Source organism: Papaver somniferum, chromosome 2 (genome assembly GCF_003573695.1).
Source record: "Papaver somniferum cultivar HN1 chromosome 2, ASM357369v1, whole genome shotgun sequence".
Classification (NCBI taxonomy): Eukaryota; Viridiplantae; Streptophyta; class Magnoliopsida; order Ranunculales; family Papaveraceae; genus Papaver; species Papaver somniferum.
Window position 1 is genome coordinate 208,795,342 of NC_039359.1, and position 17,094 is coordinate 208,812,435.

General features: G+C 36.3%; 1 protein-coding gene and 1 non-coding gene across 2 annotated transcripts; one reads left to right on the top strand and one right to left on the bottom strand.

The window, feature by feature from the left end:
• Window positions 1-4,472: 4,472 nt before the first annotated feature.
• Window positions 4,473-4,544, top strand: TRNAK-UUU. Its single transcript has one exon. It is a non-coding gene; the product is annotated as a tRNA-Lys (tRNA).
• Window positions 4,545-10,427: 5,883 nt separating this feature from the next.
• On the bottom strand, window positions 10,428-11,968 carry LOC113350370 (solute carrier family 25 member 44-like). The gene has a single exon (XM_026594490.1). The coding sequence runs from the start codon at window positions 11,736-11,738 to the stop codon at window positions 10,680-10,682; it is 1,059 nt and encodes a 352-aa protein (XP_026450275.1). The 5' UTR covers window positions 11,739-11,968; the 3' UTR covers window positions 10,428-10,679.
• Between the last annotated feature and the right edge of the window lie 5,126 nt (window positions 11,969-17,094).

The following is a 17,094-nucleotide window of genomic DNA, read 5'->3' on the forward strand; positions in this document are numbered from 1 at the left end:
GGACGGACGCGGATTAGGAATCACCCGCATCCAATCCGTCAAAATTACGGATTTGAAAAATCCAACCGTGTCCGGTCCAATCACCCGCGGATTTAGCATCCACGGTTTATCGGATGATACGGACGGATGCGGATTAACAACAGATTTAACCATAAAAAAAAGTCAACCTCAGGATAGTGATCTACTGTGTACACTATTTAGTGGTCGCAATAGTATGAAATGAAAACTATATATAAAGTTGGTTAAATTTTCCGTGTTGCATTCTTTTAAGTGGTGGCAGTGACATCACTTACTGAAGCTTGAGTAACTTTCTGCAATTCAAAAGGACACTTGGCCTGAGCATAATTTTAAATTTCCAATCACTCTTCATTGATTTTTTTTAAAATACCTACCTTACCCTTAACGATGAACTTAGTTAGTGTGATGATTAATTAGTGTTAGTATTATCATTAATAACTGACTAATTAGTGATTAGTGAGTTGTATTAGTAGGATTGTTTTGTTATAACATTATTATTGAGAGAAGAAGAAGAAGAAGAAGAAGAAGAAGAAGAAGAAGGAAATAGGAAGAAGAAGATGGGTGAACCCAAAAAATACTTTTTTGAGTTTAGTAATTATGATTTGAGTGATTCATGTGATGATATTTCAGAATCAGAATCAGAACCCCCTTCACCTCATTGTGTATTTGTCAATACTTCATATGATCCAAATATGAGTTATTTGTTAGATGATGAAAACTTTTTTCCCCAATCTCAAGCTAACCAAACAAATGTTGGATTTCATCAGCCACAACCTGAAGATGAAGCTATGGGTACTCAGGTATGCCTCATATTTAGTTAATGTAGCTTGAATTGTGCAAAAATTTGGCCAAACTCAAAATCTCTGGAAAAAATTCGTTTACGTAAACCTAGATCGGTTACCAAATTTTTTTTGCGAGGAAACCGAACTGTTCTTAATGTGTAGTTCGGTTACTAACTTGAGCACACAAAGGTAACCGAACTGCATGTTAATGGTGGTTTTTTAGAGTTCGATTATGTAATCCCCGGAACATTATACCGAACTCTTTTTATAGAGTTTACAGAGCATAGTTCGGTTAAGTGAATATCAATACCTTTGTTACCGAACTTTCTGTTTGGTAATGTCGCAGAATATATGTATATTCATTCCTAACCGAACTTTCACATACAAAATCTAAATACATAGTTCGGTAAGGCCAAAATTTATTTCTAGGAACTAGTTAACCGAACTTTGAGCTCGGTAGGGTCGCAAAAAAAACTAGATTACCGAACTTTAAGTGTAAAATGTTTATGGTATTGACATTGTGCTATTGCATGTAGGTTCCATGTGATCCAATTGAACCAATGGAAAACCAACCTTCCCCGGTTGGTATTTTGTACGATGACACATCCCATCACTACATGAATGACTTGGTATTCACAACTCCGGGAGATGCAAAGGTTTGGGCTAGACAACATGCACAAAAAGACATGTGCGTATTAGTATTGAATGGGAGAGAAAGCAAAACTCGCTTTGAATTACATTTCCTTGCTCAACCTCTTCATTTCCTTGCTCTTCTTCATTATCAGTCTCTTCTTCATTACCAGTCTCTTCTTCATCATCATTCTCCATCACCTCTTCATTGACATCTTGAATTACATCACGAACATTATCTTGGTTGACTTCGGGTAACAAGACCCCTCCATGTTTAGCATTTGTGGTACCACGCTTTCGAAAATCTAAATGCTTTGCTCCGCGGGGGTGGGAGTTTTCAAATCCTCATCTACTTGTTGTCTCAATCTTTATCCTTTGTTCCTAATGAAAAAAAAACCAAAGTATTAGCTAAACATAAGAGAATATTGTGTTATCAAATGAAATAGGAAATAGAACTAAAGAATAAAGTAAACACAACACTTAATAGACAATAGTTCGGTTACCTGAAAAAAATGCGAGGAAACCGAACTAAATATTTCAAAAGTTCGGTTAGCCAAAAAAACCAACGCCAAAACCGAACTCAGTCTTTACCTTTGAAAAATTGAGTTCGGTTACGAGAGTTTTTATGCAAGCACACCGAACTAACTATTCCAAAAGTTCGGTTACTGAGATAAATTATCGACAAAACCTAACTCATTCTTTTAAAGGAAATATTGAGTTCGGTAAACAAATATTAGTCTTATAGTTGCGAGCACACCGAACTGTTTTTATTTTGAAAGTTCGGTTATCAATTATAGGGTTACAAAAAACATTCTCCTGACCGAACTATCAACTGTAACTACCATTTTGAATGGGTTTTGATGATTTCTAATCGATTTCTTCAACAAACAACGAATTGAAAAGAATGGGTATGAAGGAAATTACCCGCGGATTTGCATTTCACTTGAATCGGACTTCTGTTTTGCGGTTGGATGATTGATTTTGCCTGTAAACGGTTCTTCAAGTTCTTTGAACTTTAGAAATTCTTTTGGGAGATTCACTATATGTGGGAGCCCCGGAATCAATCCTGGTTGTCTGGGTGTGTTCTTGGAACGCATTGCTTATAAAGATTGATTAATCGACGATGAAATTTTTTCGAATCGACGATTAACGTCGATGTTGACGAAGAAGAAGAAGAGTAAGAGGGGGAAGAAGATAAAGAAAAAAAAAAGAATCAGTTTTGAAACTGATTTTAGATTTTAAATTAGATTTTAATTAGGGTTTAATTAGTGGGTTGGATTAGTGGGTAGTGGGTTAGATTAGTGGGTTATTAGGGTTCGTTATAACCTTAATTAGAATAAGGGCAGATTAGTCTTCCCAAATGTTTTAAGACACCCCTTATAATGTAGGGGTGGAAATTTGTATCACAAAGTAGTCCCCCACCCTTTTTGAGTAGTCCCCCAAAAATCGTTCTTCTCTTTTCTCCTTGGGAAAATTAGGCGCAGGCCCAAAAAAAAATAGTCTCATTGTCAGGCGTTTACATACTGTGACACCCATAATCATCCAAAATTATTAAAAATGTCTGCATGATGGTTTATGCATCCGCATGACGGATTATGCATACTATTTTTCGGGGATAACTGGTTATGCATCTTAATTTTTCAGGGGTATAATTGGCAACGCAACTTCGATATAATATATCTGAAAAACCGCGCCTTGGAATTTAACAAATTTTATATCGTTTGAAATCTTTTTAAGAGAGCTGCACAACGAGTACAAACAACAATATCAAATTTTTGTTTTTCACGAAAAAATCGGAGGTGATCATCGTTTTATGGAAAATTTTCGAAAACTGACTACATATTCATTATGCAGCCTCCAAAAAAAATGCATAACACATTACGCAGACGCATAACAGATTATGCAGACACATAACAAATTATGCAACCATTTTCTCGACTGCATAACAAAGTTATGCATCTATAACGAGTTATGTAGCCATTGTTTTGGTTGATTTTAGTGCGTACATAAAAATTGATGTATAATTGGTTATGCAGCCATATTTAAGGATGCATATCAGGTTATGCATCCATTTTCTCGATGCATAAAAGATTATGCAACAATTTTCTCTATGCATAATGCATTATGCAGCCGTATTTTTGCATATCAGGTTATGCATCCATTTTCTCGACTGCACGGTGCATTATGCATCAATTTTCAATTTCACACAAAATAACAAAGATGCATGATAATGTGTTATGCATCCATTCTTTCGACTGCATGACATGTTATGCACTCATAACAACATCATCTTCTTCTTCTTCTTTGTTGTTCATCATCCCAGCTCAAATAAGCTTTATTATTATTCCCTGTATTTTCTAAATCTCAAATCAACTTTTCTTCCTGTTCTACTTGATTGAAACAATTACAAACCCAATCTCCATGTCAGAACCCATCTCAGATCCATATTCTCAATCATAATACATAATTAAATAAACACACCCATTCTTACATCTTTCAGAAATAACAAACAACAAGATCTCGATTCATCGCAGAACATCACCTCAAATCCTAACTTTCGATTTCATTCATCTATTGTTTCCAATCTTCATGTGATTGTACTGTCTATCAATATTATTGATCGTAAGTCACAGTTGGGAGGAAGAAAAGAAAAATAATTGAAGAAGAAATTCCCGTGAAGAAGAAGAAGAAAAGATACGAAGAAACCAAATTTTATAAATTGTGGGTTTGGGAGAAATTTTCTCACGAAAATTGGGTGCACGCGTGAACTTTTCCGCCCGTGGGTTTCACGGTGTAGAAAATCTGTAGAATGGATCTCCCTGTAATTTTCACTTTCTCCTTTCAATGCTTTCATTACATTTTATCCCTCCCTCTCCGTTTCAAGAAAATGTCACAAGCTTCCACATTATGGGAGATGCCTCCGTAATACACTGGTAAAGCCGTTGGTGATCATACCAACGTTGCTTCAAAAAAATACCAACATTAACTAATCAATTAAAAATGCTTAGATTAAATAACTTAAGATTTACATTAGTACTCAAAGCCGACTTAGCTCAGTGGTAGAGCGCGTGACTTTTAATCCCGTGGTCAAGGGTTCGATCCCCTTAGTCGGCGTTTTCTATAACAATTTTTTCTTTTTTGCATTTTCCCCATCCGGTCGCTGTCAGTTCCTTGTCTACATTAAAGTTGAGAATTCTATTAAGTAGTGAATTGCATTTCATTAATAAGCTTTGGTGTAGTCTGCTTTGCAACCCTTAAATTTGCCTTTCGTAGAGGCAAAGAAAATGTGCCCGAAAAATAAAATACAGTCCAAAAAAGTAATTTATTGTCAGTAATGCTGATTATGGATACGCACGACCCCCCCCCATTCTATTGTTGCCACATAGCTTGATACTCCAAGATAGCAGCATCAAGGAGTAGAATTTATTTGAAAAACATCAGAACAAAAATTTGATCTTTACAGCACTTAAGCAGTTTTATAAAAAAATAATCCGTGGAACTCAAGATTTCTGTACCAAACCCACGTTACGTGGAAAGTTATGTTGGGGAATAAAAATTAAAATTGATCAAACAACTAAATAATATAAGAGGCACTTATCTGATTTTTTGTATCTTCTCCTTTAGTTAACTGTTGATGTATTGAAGATTTGAACATCCTGCTAAACACCATAAAAAGAAGAAACTAGTACCGGTGGATTGAGGCGCATGTTCAACATACTGTCCTTAAAATAAGAAGATGTTGCTATAACCCTACTGGACATCTGCCTCCAAGATACAACAATCTCAATAAAGTTTGAAGAGCACACTCAAACCTTATTCTATCTAGAACTTGGCAGCGAAAAACACATGAAAAGTACTAAAACCCTTGTATCAAAACGTAGAAGACGAAGAAGTAATTCTCAGTGTATGACAGAAAAAAAAAAAAAGGCTCTTATTTTTTTTTTAAAACCCTAACCCAAATTCAAAATATATAAGGTGAACTTATCCCGTAAAAACTAAGAGATAAATTTGGAAGGTGTTTTTATTTTTGGAAAAACCGTTTTATTTTTTTTATTATTTTTTTGGTATCCATAAGTAAAAAGAGGGAGACCTAGAAATTGTCTACATACCAGAGGCCGACAATTCTAGCAGGGAGATTAGAGCTTGTCCACATATGTTGGACGTTGTGAGTAAAAGCAAGTGCCGCTAAAGAATGAGCCGCAGAATTGGATGGTTTTGGCACATCGTTGTAGGAGCCTGCACTGTTGAGAGAAAGCATTTTTTGAGTTATGTCATCCTTCAATCTCCATATTCTCCAATGGGTGTTCTACAACTCTCCTTTTAAGCTTTTGACAACGATCTGACTGTCTCCTTCAATAATGATGGCATTGAGTTGTAGCCATATGACAAGATCTGCCGCTGAGCAAAATCCATCTGCTTCAGCGTACTCCACCTTGTCTGATCTTCCTAGACGGGTTCCAGCTCCTAAGCAGGTGCCTTCACTGTTTCTTGCCACTGCAGCACACGAGTAGCGACCATCTTTCCAGACTGCGTCAACATTTATCTTGATGCGGGGATGGATGGGAGCAGTCTAGGTGACTGGAATGGACACGTCTAGGTTGGCATTCAGATCTGTGACATGAGAGTCTTCATCATCATTAAAGTTGAAATAAAGATTGTACCAATACAATGCTATTGTGAGGATCCCTTGACATTAATACTCTTGTTCTCGAAAACTTTTTCATTCCGGGCTTTCCAAATTGCCCAGCAAAGGCACATTCCCATGATCAGAGAAGCTTCATTATGAAAAACCGTTTTATTATTAATTTTTATTCACATAAAACTGTATTTTTCCAACAAGTTATAGTCACCATACCACAACTGTTGAATGTGAATGCCAGACATAATTACTGGGACAAGCTGAACTTGACATGCCGATTTTTTATGATCTGAACTCAAATCTCATCGGCACCGACAAAAAAATTTTGCAGAACAAAATATATCACCACATTGTGCACAATTGAACCTATGTATTTTGGATTTCATTTGGATATAACATGTTAAGAAAGTACACATTTTCTTTTATGATTGATGAATTTCGAACTAAAACCATTCATACCATCGGATAATTTCACCACTGTACTACAGTAACATAGGTAAAAAAATAAAAGTCGGCATCTACCTTTCTTTCACCTGCTCATTCTTTTTATTTTTCGATGAAAAGCACCTGAGGTTTCCTATATTTAAGAGCTTGCCGGTGCACTACAAGAAAAAATAAAGAAAAGCTATGTTGTTGTCCAGTCTTCTTGAAGAGACTAAGCTTGAATCTTTTTTTATGAAGTAACGAATACTAAACTCCATCTTAGTGCAGGCTTTGGTGTGGTCTGCTTTCCAACCCTACAGTTGTCTAAACTCCGACAGACGACGAACATCTTAATTAAAGGAGGTACATGCATTAGAAACCATCAGCATGTGCCCTATACAATAAAAAAAAACACACACACAATCGAAGTATCAAACATAATTTATTTTGCTTAATAATGCAATCTATGGCATGATCTCTTGTTTAATAATGCAGAAACGGATCTGCATGACACGCATTCCCTTGTTGCTTGCCAGAGGCATAATCCAGTTCCAGATATAGCATGATCTCCAAAACAGCAACTTAGATAAACATTAGAACATGTCCACGACTCCACGCACGAACAGTTAGCTTCTGTGCTACTGGCTAAATATGATTTTTTTAGCACTCCAAATGATTTCTGGATCCGCAAATGAGACGTATAATAAAATGGCTGGGTTAGAACACGAAAAATAAGAAGAAAAAGAACTTGGAACGTTGAGATTATTTGTCACACACACATTGTCTGGACAATCTAAAATCATGCGGTTTATAATCCTTATTCCCCTGCCAAGTTTAGATATGGGCCTCGCTCCGTGGGCTGGCTTTATAATCAACTGCTCTACTCCAAATCTTATGCAAAATCTCAAGGTAGAAACAGAGGGTTAGGTATTGCCAACCTAGGGCTCACATTTTCTTGTCATTTACTTTCTTTGTGATAGCATCTTCTGTGTACAGTTGTACTGTACTCAAACTACACTGCTGAATAAGCACTGTCCTGGTGGTCACACAGATGACTGCAAACCTTATCCACTTTGTATAACTTATTCACAAAAGAATTGTTAGTATTCCTTTATTTGCACCCCACCACCTACACTTTAGTGGTATGGGTGCGCGGTGGGGTGGGGGACTCCCTGATTTCTTTTGTCTTAAACTATGAACCCTTGCCTTTTACGTTTCCAGAGTTTCAGGCCATAATGTGGCACGTGCATATCTCCATCTGTCCATGTGTGTCTTGCTAAAATCAGATTCTCTTACTGATATAAATGAATGATAGAAAACATGCCTGATCGACCGTACGTACCTGCCGTAGCTGATTTGGCATGGTTTCCAAGATAAATGAAAATAAGTTTTCCCGGACATCTAAATATCCCCAGATTAATTGGGTATTTAAATGGAGCTAGTGCTCTTGTTAAGGGATGGTCAAAATTGGTGATTTTACTTTAATATTTTTGGACTAATTAACTAAAAATTAAACCCTAAAATTAAAAAACTCTTAATCTTCCCTAATCTCTCTTCTCTAATCTCTCTGTTCTTCCCCTTCATCTTCTTCCATTTCTTCCATCAACCGAAAATCTTCAACATTGATTTTCCAACATTGACCGGCGAAAAGAAGACTCTAGGTGATGTCTAAACTTAAACCCATCATTGTGTTGTGTGATTTGGTTGTTATATAATTGTTATATTAGGTTAGAAATCAAAAATTGTGATTTCCATGTCTTCGGCCGGCAAGGTCGTGACATGCATATCTTGCCAATTTTTCATAATAGCCATGGCGACTGTAAATTTTTTTCAACAGCCGGCAGGGTATTTTTTGAAAAACTTGCCGGCCAATACAGCCGGCAAGGTCGTGACATGCATATCTTGCCGACTTTTCATAATAGCCATGGCGACTGTAAAAATTTTCAACATCCGGCAAGGTATTTTTTGAAGACCTTGCCGACTAATAAACAGCCGGCGGGATATTTATTGAAAACCTTGCCGACTAATACATTTTTCTCAACAGCCGGCGGGGTATTTTCAACAGCCGACAGGGTATTTTTTGAAGACCTTGTCGACTTTTTTTTTCTGTCGTCTCATGTATGTCAAAAAAAAAAAGTCGGCAAGGTCTTCATCGTCGACCTTGCCGACATTTCATACTTTCAGAATTGAAAGTGTTGATTTCTGATCTAATTTTAACTAATCTCGCTACAAAGAGGAGATTCCTTCGACCAGAAGCTTACAAGGGCAGGATTTTTAATTCCAGGTCAATGCAACATTTTTATGTCCTCCAGATCAATAATTGTTCTATTTGTTTTTCCGGTTTAACAGCATATTGTTTTCGATTTCAGCCCCCTGTTTTCATTCGGTATTAATGTGTTGTGTTGCACACTAAAAGCATGAGAACAAACTCAAAAGGCCAAAGACTGTATGGTAGTCTAGTCAGCAACAAATTGTTAGGCAAGTTGCAAGTTGGTTGCCCACCTTTTGTTGTGGTGCCCGGAAAATGTTATGGGACCATATAACACGTAATAATGCCCGTATATTTCCAAATGAGCATTTTACAAAATACCTTTAATCAGTGTTTACAGAGTGATCTTTTTCCATCCGATTTAATATTTTTCCAAATACATGAACTTAGCCAGTGTATTCACCAATGAAACTTGTAAAATAAAAAAGAAAGCAAACCAGCCGCTCATCGTATAAAATCTACTTGATATATGCATAAATTTCTATCGTAAATTAACTGTGTATTTTTACAGGATTTTGTAGATGGCTTGCAATAATCTACCACGCACGTTTGGATGCGTATTCAAAAGTTATTTTTTGATTCTCTAAAGTCATAAAGAAACTAGTTTACTTTGGTATAAAATTTCCAGACAATTTTCAAAAACAAAAAATTAACTTTTTGTGAAGCAGAACAGAATCAGTTCTGCTAGTTGCATTTAAACAGATCGTGCAATACCAAGGAGGGCTATAGTGTCGGACTGTTACTTGCACTTATAGTTAAGAATCTATGATTAATAATTGAAACATGTTTAAGAGAAGAAGAGGGTGGTAATTAAGCCTTCCAAGCAATGATGAGGTGAAGGTCATTCATGGAGTGCTCAATATGCCTTTTGGTGCATCTCCAAAGCCAGACCCTTTTTCATCCAAGCCATACCCGGCTCAAATTCATTAACCATTTTGTAAACTTAAAGTCCACCTTCTTTGCAACAACAAATTGACTACACAATTTTTAAGCACCCATCACTCCAAATTGTATTTAAGAATCTAAAAGTGATATTTCTGAGATCTTTTAATTTTTAATGGACTTCCAATTAACAACTAACAGATAATGTTTTTTTTGGTATTAAGATATAATAGTAATCTAAAGCTGAATTAGACTTGATTGAATTGAATTGATTGAAAATGAATCTATACCAACTTTTCTTAGAAAAAACAACAACAAAAAGATCATATATCCAGATAATGACATTTGGATCAACTTCAGTCGTGTTTTTGTCTAGAAAATGAACTAAAACATATTTATCCATCAACATGTATGTATACCTAAGTTAGGCATAATAATAGATAGTAGAGAAAGATGATACATGCTGCATTCCGTCCAAGTGTTGAACAGATAGATATTCTAGAACGAGATCTTAAATACGCATGATATGATATTTGTATATATATTTTTTAATAATACACAGTTCCATAGAAATTATGGGGCAAATTTCAGAATCCCAATGGTTCGTTTCATTTCATTTCATTTCTTCTGATAAATAAATGAATGAACAATTTTGTATTATTTTTGCAAAACCTAATAACACATAAATTATGAGAATTCTAAGAATCCAAACATGTTCCTTTCGATTCATAGATTTGTATTGTTTCCGCAAAACCTAATAACACATAAATTACGAGAATTCGAGGATCCCAAAAAAAGTTGATTGCATTTCTTCCAACAAAATATAAGACATTGAGATTCTCAAATCTCCATTTTTTTCTTCCATTCACATTCATATACAACGTATCTCTCTATTTGCCCATCCCTTGTACCATATTAACATGTCAACAACATCAAAAAAGAAAACCCCCCAAAAAACCACAAACAAAAAAAAAAAAGAACCCCAACAAATTTGTCCATCCCTCTACCATCATCTCAGCATTCACGAACCCTGAATTCACATAGTCTCATAATTCTTAGCAGACAGTCTCTTCAGAAGCTCATAAGTAGTAATCATAGTAGTCGCCGAGAACGAACTCGATACCCACCTCGGACCCAAACCTCTGTAACAAGCAGACCATCCACCTTCCTTAACTAAATTCCTAACTGTATGTCTAATTGTTGGTTGCGCCGAGCTCCCGCTGCCATTCCCACAACCATCTAATACCTGTAATCTAGTCTTAATTGTATCTAACGGCATTGTCACCAATGCCGAAAACCCGCCAGCCATTGCTGCACTCAATCCTTGCACAGCCATTACAGTCTTGGCACTAGGACTAATGCATCCACCATTACAACTACTAGTACCATTTTCTTTCTTTGCTAAGTAACAACTATAACCTCCCCACATAACCCTCTGCGAAATCGAATACGACGCCCACCAGATCGCATTCGAAGGCGCATAAGTCACAGTCGACATCCCAAATCCTCTGTACAACCCACGGATTCCATCCGATTTCACAATCTTGCGAAACGCATCGATTCCGCCGGAATACTGAAATGCGGGATTCTTGTTAATCCCACTGCTGCCACCACTGCCCTGCACCATCAATCTCTGACTAACAACATCAATCGGAGTCCAGACCAATTGTGCAGCCATGGCGGCGGTTAACCCTGCAATTGCATTAGCACTTGCCATGGCCGTCCCCTCAGAAAACCCCATTTTCATCACGAACGGACCAACATTGCTCTTTGTAACTTCCAGAGCAGTCATGTATAAAGCTCTAGCTGGTATTGTACCCATTAATGAAGTACCAAAACCTCTGTAGAAACCCTTGAAGAAACCCTCGTACCGGATAATCGAACCGGCGGTCTTGAAGGATGATAACTGAGTGTTTGATGATGAAATCTGTTGTCTGGTTTTTAATACTACTACTGGGTAAAGAATAAATGAAACCCCAGAGAATAATCCTGCTCCTAGTATGAAGAACTTTGATTTATCTAACATATCCCAGTTTATGTCTGTTGGTATGTGGATTTTTCCTGAATCTTGTTCTTCTGCTCTTCTTAAACTCATTTTTGTGTGTAGATCTATGTTAATAAGTAACTAAAATGTTGTTTTGAATCAAAAATTTTGAAAACCCACTTCTGGGAAGATCTGAAAAGTGTATTGGAAGATTAATATGAGATGATTAGATGTTGAGATTGATTCTTACCGATGGATTTGTGGGTGTTTTCAGGATTTCGCCATTAGAGCTCTGTTTTTCTATTTACAGTAGAGATAGAAAAGCGTGTTGTTTGTTCAGTGTAGATGATGAGTAAAGGAGAAGATGGGACAGTGTTTTTTTATAAATGAAGGTATCGAAGATAGACACGTGGAGGTGATGGGACTGGTTTGTCCGGTGAGTGCTTATTGGTGCTCAGATACTGATGTGGGTGAACGATACTCTCTTGAATAATGTTGCATTCTAGCGACGCTCGTTTCTCGGATGACTCGGTATCTGAATTCACGTCGATCTTTATTTTTGAATGGCTCGACATCTGAAAGGACGGCGAGCTTGTCTATAGATAGATTGAAGATTTTTTTGTTCGTTGTTCTTAAATGTTTTATTCAAAGCTGAATTATGAATAAGCAGTATCAAGTGCAGTGAACAAACATCTGACTAGATTCGAAAAAACACTTACGACCATCGGCAGAACAAAAGTTTTGTATAACGTGGTTACATAAAAATTTATTACTGAAACAAATAAGAAATAAAATGAAAATTTTATTCAGTAAGTGGGGATAACTGGGCTCAGTTTTCCTGTTCAAACACGACAATAATATTGCTGAATTACATACATTATTCAATACTACTCGTGTTTGTAATTTCAAAGTTTAACAATATTCAAGTTGTACGTGATTTAGACGAGTCAGTTGAATGTGAGAAAATGTTAAAAATTATATACATGTTGGATTGATTGGTGGGCAGTTGGTGATGGTTGTGATGATTACGCATGTTATAACGGGGTCAAGGAAGTTTGAGAATGTTTGTGAGTGGATAATAATATAGCCAGTGGTTTTGATTGGGATACAGTTTGATGATGATTAACCGTTGGATTGGATCTTGTTTTGTAGCGTAGAAAAGTAGTTGACTAGTATGGTACAGTACGTGGTTTTGGGATTTGTTTTGTCCTAGAGACATGTAATCCTTGAGGTATCCCTACGTTTTTGGTCCTAGCGCGGCGCCTGATTAAAAACTGAGTGCCCCTAGCAGTAGATTGGTCCATATAGAGGTGCTGGACCTAATACAGCCCTTCTATCAGTGGATTAACAATGTTCATCTTAAAGCACGAATGAATGACCTGTAAACATGAGCTGATGGATGTTGTCTTCCCACCATTAAATTTTCGTACGGAAAAGGTCTCCCACCATAGCTAGAATAGCTGGTGTGATTTAAAAAAATTTGAAACAAAGAAGCAGAAGTCGAAAACATATTTGTATCCAAACGCACTATAAGCTTTCAATGGAGAATGGAGGATTTGTGTACCAATATTACTCAGTAATTCTTTTGGTCGCCTCGTGATTAGTATAGTTTAACAAGATCATAATTCCTGTTTGATCTCAAAAAGTTCAGTACATAATCTATCAAGCGAGTACACCTTTCTCCGTTTGTTCGATTACTCTGGCTTAGTTTTCTCTCTTTCAATTTGAAGTTTCTTTCACAATATGGCATTAGTTCACTGACCACCATTGAGCAGTACTAGTAGTATAGCTGATAGCAAGCGTAATAATTCTAGAAGTATTGCTAGAAGCAGTGACAGTTTCAACATTTTGTGGCACCATCAATACATAGACTTCTGCAAGGTAGTAGTAGAAAATCCTTAGCTTTCTCTTGCAATTAGCCCTTTTACGAGTTATTAATCACATTCCGACAACATTTGACAACAAATTAACAAACAAATGAGCATCATCTCTTTATACTCCAGTTATAGTAGTAGAAGATCCTACTACGACACCCCTTAAACGATCTATATATCAAACTAAGAAAACATTATGAAGAACATCAAGGAATAGTTTATTAAGTACAAAAATCAATACAAAGATGATAGATAGAACCCTAACTTGGAAAATAAATAATTTTCTCTCTCCTAAAATTCTATCTCCACTCTCCAAAAAAACCTCTCTCCTAACACATGGGTGGTTGGTCCTGTATATAGGGATTTTATATAGTGGAGGACAACTAATAAAGCCCCTATATTCGGATCTCGCATGCGAGTTGCTCGCTCCCGTACACTGTGTCTTCTCGCACATACTTTTGGACTTCACACAGCTCTCACACTTTACTCGTGACTTCGTGACGTCACTGAGCAAATGAGTTTGAGGTAATTGTTCTTTTCTTTGAATTTTGTTAAGTTATGCAGTTCTGTTGTTGAATTTATGGAATTATCTTTAGACAATGAATTGAGATGGATTTGATGAGTAAGGATTGGAATTATGAGTGTTTATGGTGTACCTTGAATTACAGAGAATGAAGATGATGCATGGATTGATTAATTAGTTGTGTGTTGTTGGCAATGAGATGTTGAGAATGCTGGTTGTATGTGTATGTGCTAGTTTGAAATGGAATGGAGTTGTTATTGATCTGAGTTGCAAATGTGATAACTGAGGCAGGTGGTAATGTGTATGTAATGGATTAGTAGTTCTTGTAGTGAGTCTTAAATGGAAGTTCATGAGGTGGTGTTGATAGTAATGGGTTTGAGTAACTGTGGGTAATGGTTTGAGTTGAATCTTAAACTGAAATTGCAGGAGGTGTATGAATTGATGAAGGTGTTGCCAGAGTTGAAGTTATCGAATGCAGAAGTTATTATGGTTGCAGCTGGTGATAGTTCTAGTAGAAGTTTACTATTGCAGGTACTGAGAATGTTGGAGTTGTTGAATGTGCAGATGAGGTGTGGCAGAGATGTTTGAACTGTAAGTGAAACTGAAGTTGCAGTATGACTGAGATGTTGCTGGGAAGGCTTTGTGTGTGTTTGAATTAGTGGAATGGAGAAAGGTTAGGTGAATGTGTTGAATTGAATCTCTAGGGGAAGCTTGTAACCGCTATTACAGGTAGGCTTAAATTATTGTTGTATTGAATTATATAGAATTACGTTTTTATGAATAGTTTGTGTATTGATCAAATGATATAATCAGGTTGGTAAAATTGAACTAGGATTAGAGCTGCAGGTGTGGTAGGCTTGTGCTTGTGGCTCAGGCCTAAACATTGTGCCCGTCTGACTGAACAGATTCAGTCTGACTTAGATTTCTTTTCTGTCTGACTCAGTTTATCTGACTGAGGCGAGTTAACCCTGTTAACCTAAGTTGAATCTGTTTGACTCAGCGAGTCACTAGACCTGAGTCAATGACCAGTTGACTCGTTTCACCTTGGACTTTGATTGTTGACCTGACCTTTAGACGTTGACCCCGTGGACTGTTAGTGACCGTTAGTTGATCCAGTTGGGTCAACACTTGTGTAATGGGCCGAGTCTAGTGGACTTGGGCTTAGTGTCATGTATTCTTAGTTAGACATTCTGATTTAACCTTTGACTGCTTCTACAAAGTTGTAGATATTTATAAGGAACCATTTTTTAGGGACCATGGTTTTTTTGGGGGACCATGGTCTTATTAGGCCAACCACCCTATACTTATAAGGGGTGTCTTAAAGTTAGGTATATACACATTTACCCTTTACTTTAATTAAATTAAAACTTACTTAATAACTATATAAATCTAATCATATACATTTAATGTAAATGAATTTATTAACCAATACCAAAATCAAAAACAAAAACATGAGGGGAATATAAATTTTTTAGTTTTGAAAAAAAAAGTTATTCTCTTCTTCTTCTCTCTTTCCTTGACGTTCCTCGTTCGATTGAAAAACCCATCAATCTTTTTAATTCGTTCTTTGATTGAGAAAATTGAGTAGAAATCATCAAAATATGGTTTAAATGGAAGTTAAAGTGGCATGTTCGGTTAGGATAGTTTTAAAAAAGCTAGTGTTGTAACCGAACATTCTGAAACCAAGAACACGAAGAACACTTCAGTTATCACGAATTTAATTTTTCGTAAATGAACTCTGAGTTCGGCTGGTTCGCAATAAATAGTTTTAACCGAACTCCTCATTGAAACCAATATATTATGTTCGGTTGGTCCCCAAAAAATTCTAAAACTAGTTAGTAACCGAACTCTACCCATAATACCAAAAAAAACACCAATGTAACCGAACTGTTTTATTTTTCCCATTATGTTGAGTTATGATTTAACCGAACTTTGCCTACTCTGTTTGTTTGGTTCGCAAAAATTTCTAAAACTATTTAGTAACCGAACTCTACCTATATTACAAAAAAAATAATCCAATGTAACCAAACTGTGCTATTTTTCCTACTATGTTGAGTTTCAATTTAACCGACCTTGTCCCACTATGTTAGGCATGTTCGCAAAAAATCTTAACAAACCGAACTCTTCACTAATTGCATACATGTGGAGTTCGGTTAGATATGTTGTTGGGTTAAAGTTTGCGAACCAACGAACATTACTCTATAAATCCTATAAACAAAGTTCGGTAACATGTCTGTTAACCGAACGACTAAAAACCTCCATTAAATAGCGAGTTCGGTAACCTGTGTGTTTGGAAAAAGTAACCGAACTACACTTTCAGATGAGTTCGGTAACCTGTTCTTCAGATAAGGCAACCGAACAAGCCCAAATCAACTCTAAAAATTTACAGTTTTTTGAAAATTTGGAGCAATTCAACCAACATTATCTAAGTTTGAAGCATACCTGGGTACCCAAATACTCTTCCTCCGGTTGAAGTTGGTAAAATCCATCGTTTTTCATGTTTTCCTTCTTCATCTTCTCTAACTTTACCCTCTCAATAATTCTGCTTCTTAAAAAAAACATCTGATTTTTTAATCTCACTAATTATCTTTAACTTAATCATTTTACTAATCATTACACTAACTATTATTAACACTAACTAATCATTACCCAAAATTAATCATGAGGGTAATTTAGGTATTAATATAAATATCTAGATAAGGGGTGACCTAGATTTACTTCTAATGTCTTACCCAAAATAAAATCATGGTCCCCCACAAAAAAACCATGGTCCCCAAAAAATGGTTCTTTATAAGACTTAGATAATGGATTATGGAACCAACCCAATTCACTTAGTAAACCTTAGCTATGCTAAAAATAGATAATGAAAAGGTGTAAAGTTATAAATGGGCTTAAGAACCATTAGATAGACTTGTATGAGCCTTTTGGCTAAATACTTAGAGTGCTTGTGTGATTAACAGTTAGTCTATTAACAACGATCGATTCAAAGGACGAACCAGTGGATCGCGGATCTCGAGGTAGGAGTGGCTTGTCATCAAAAGAGGTGGGAATACATTTTACTCTTTTGTAA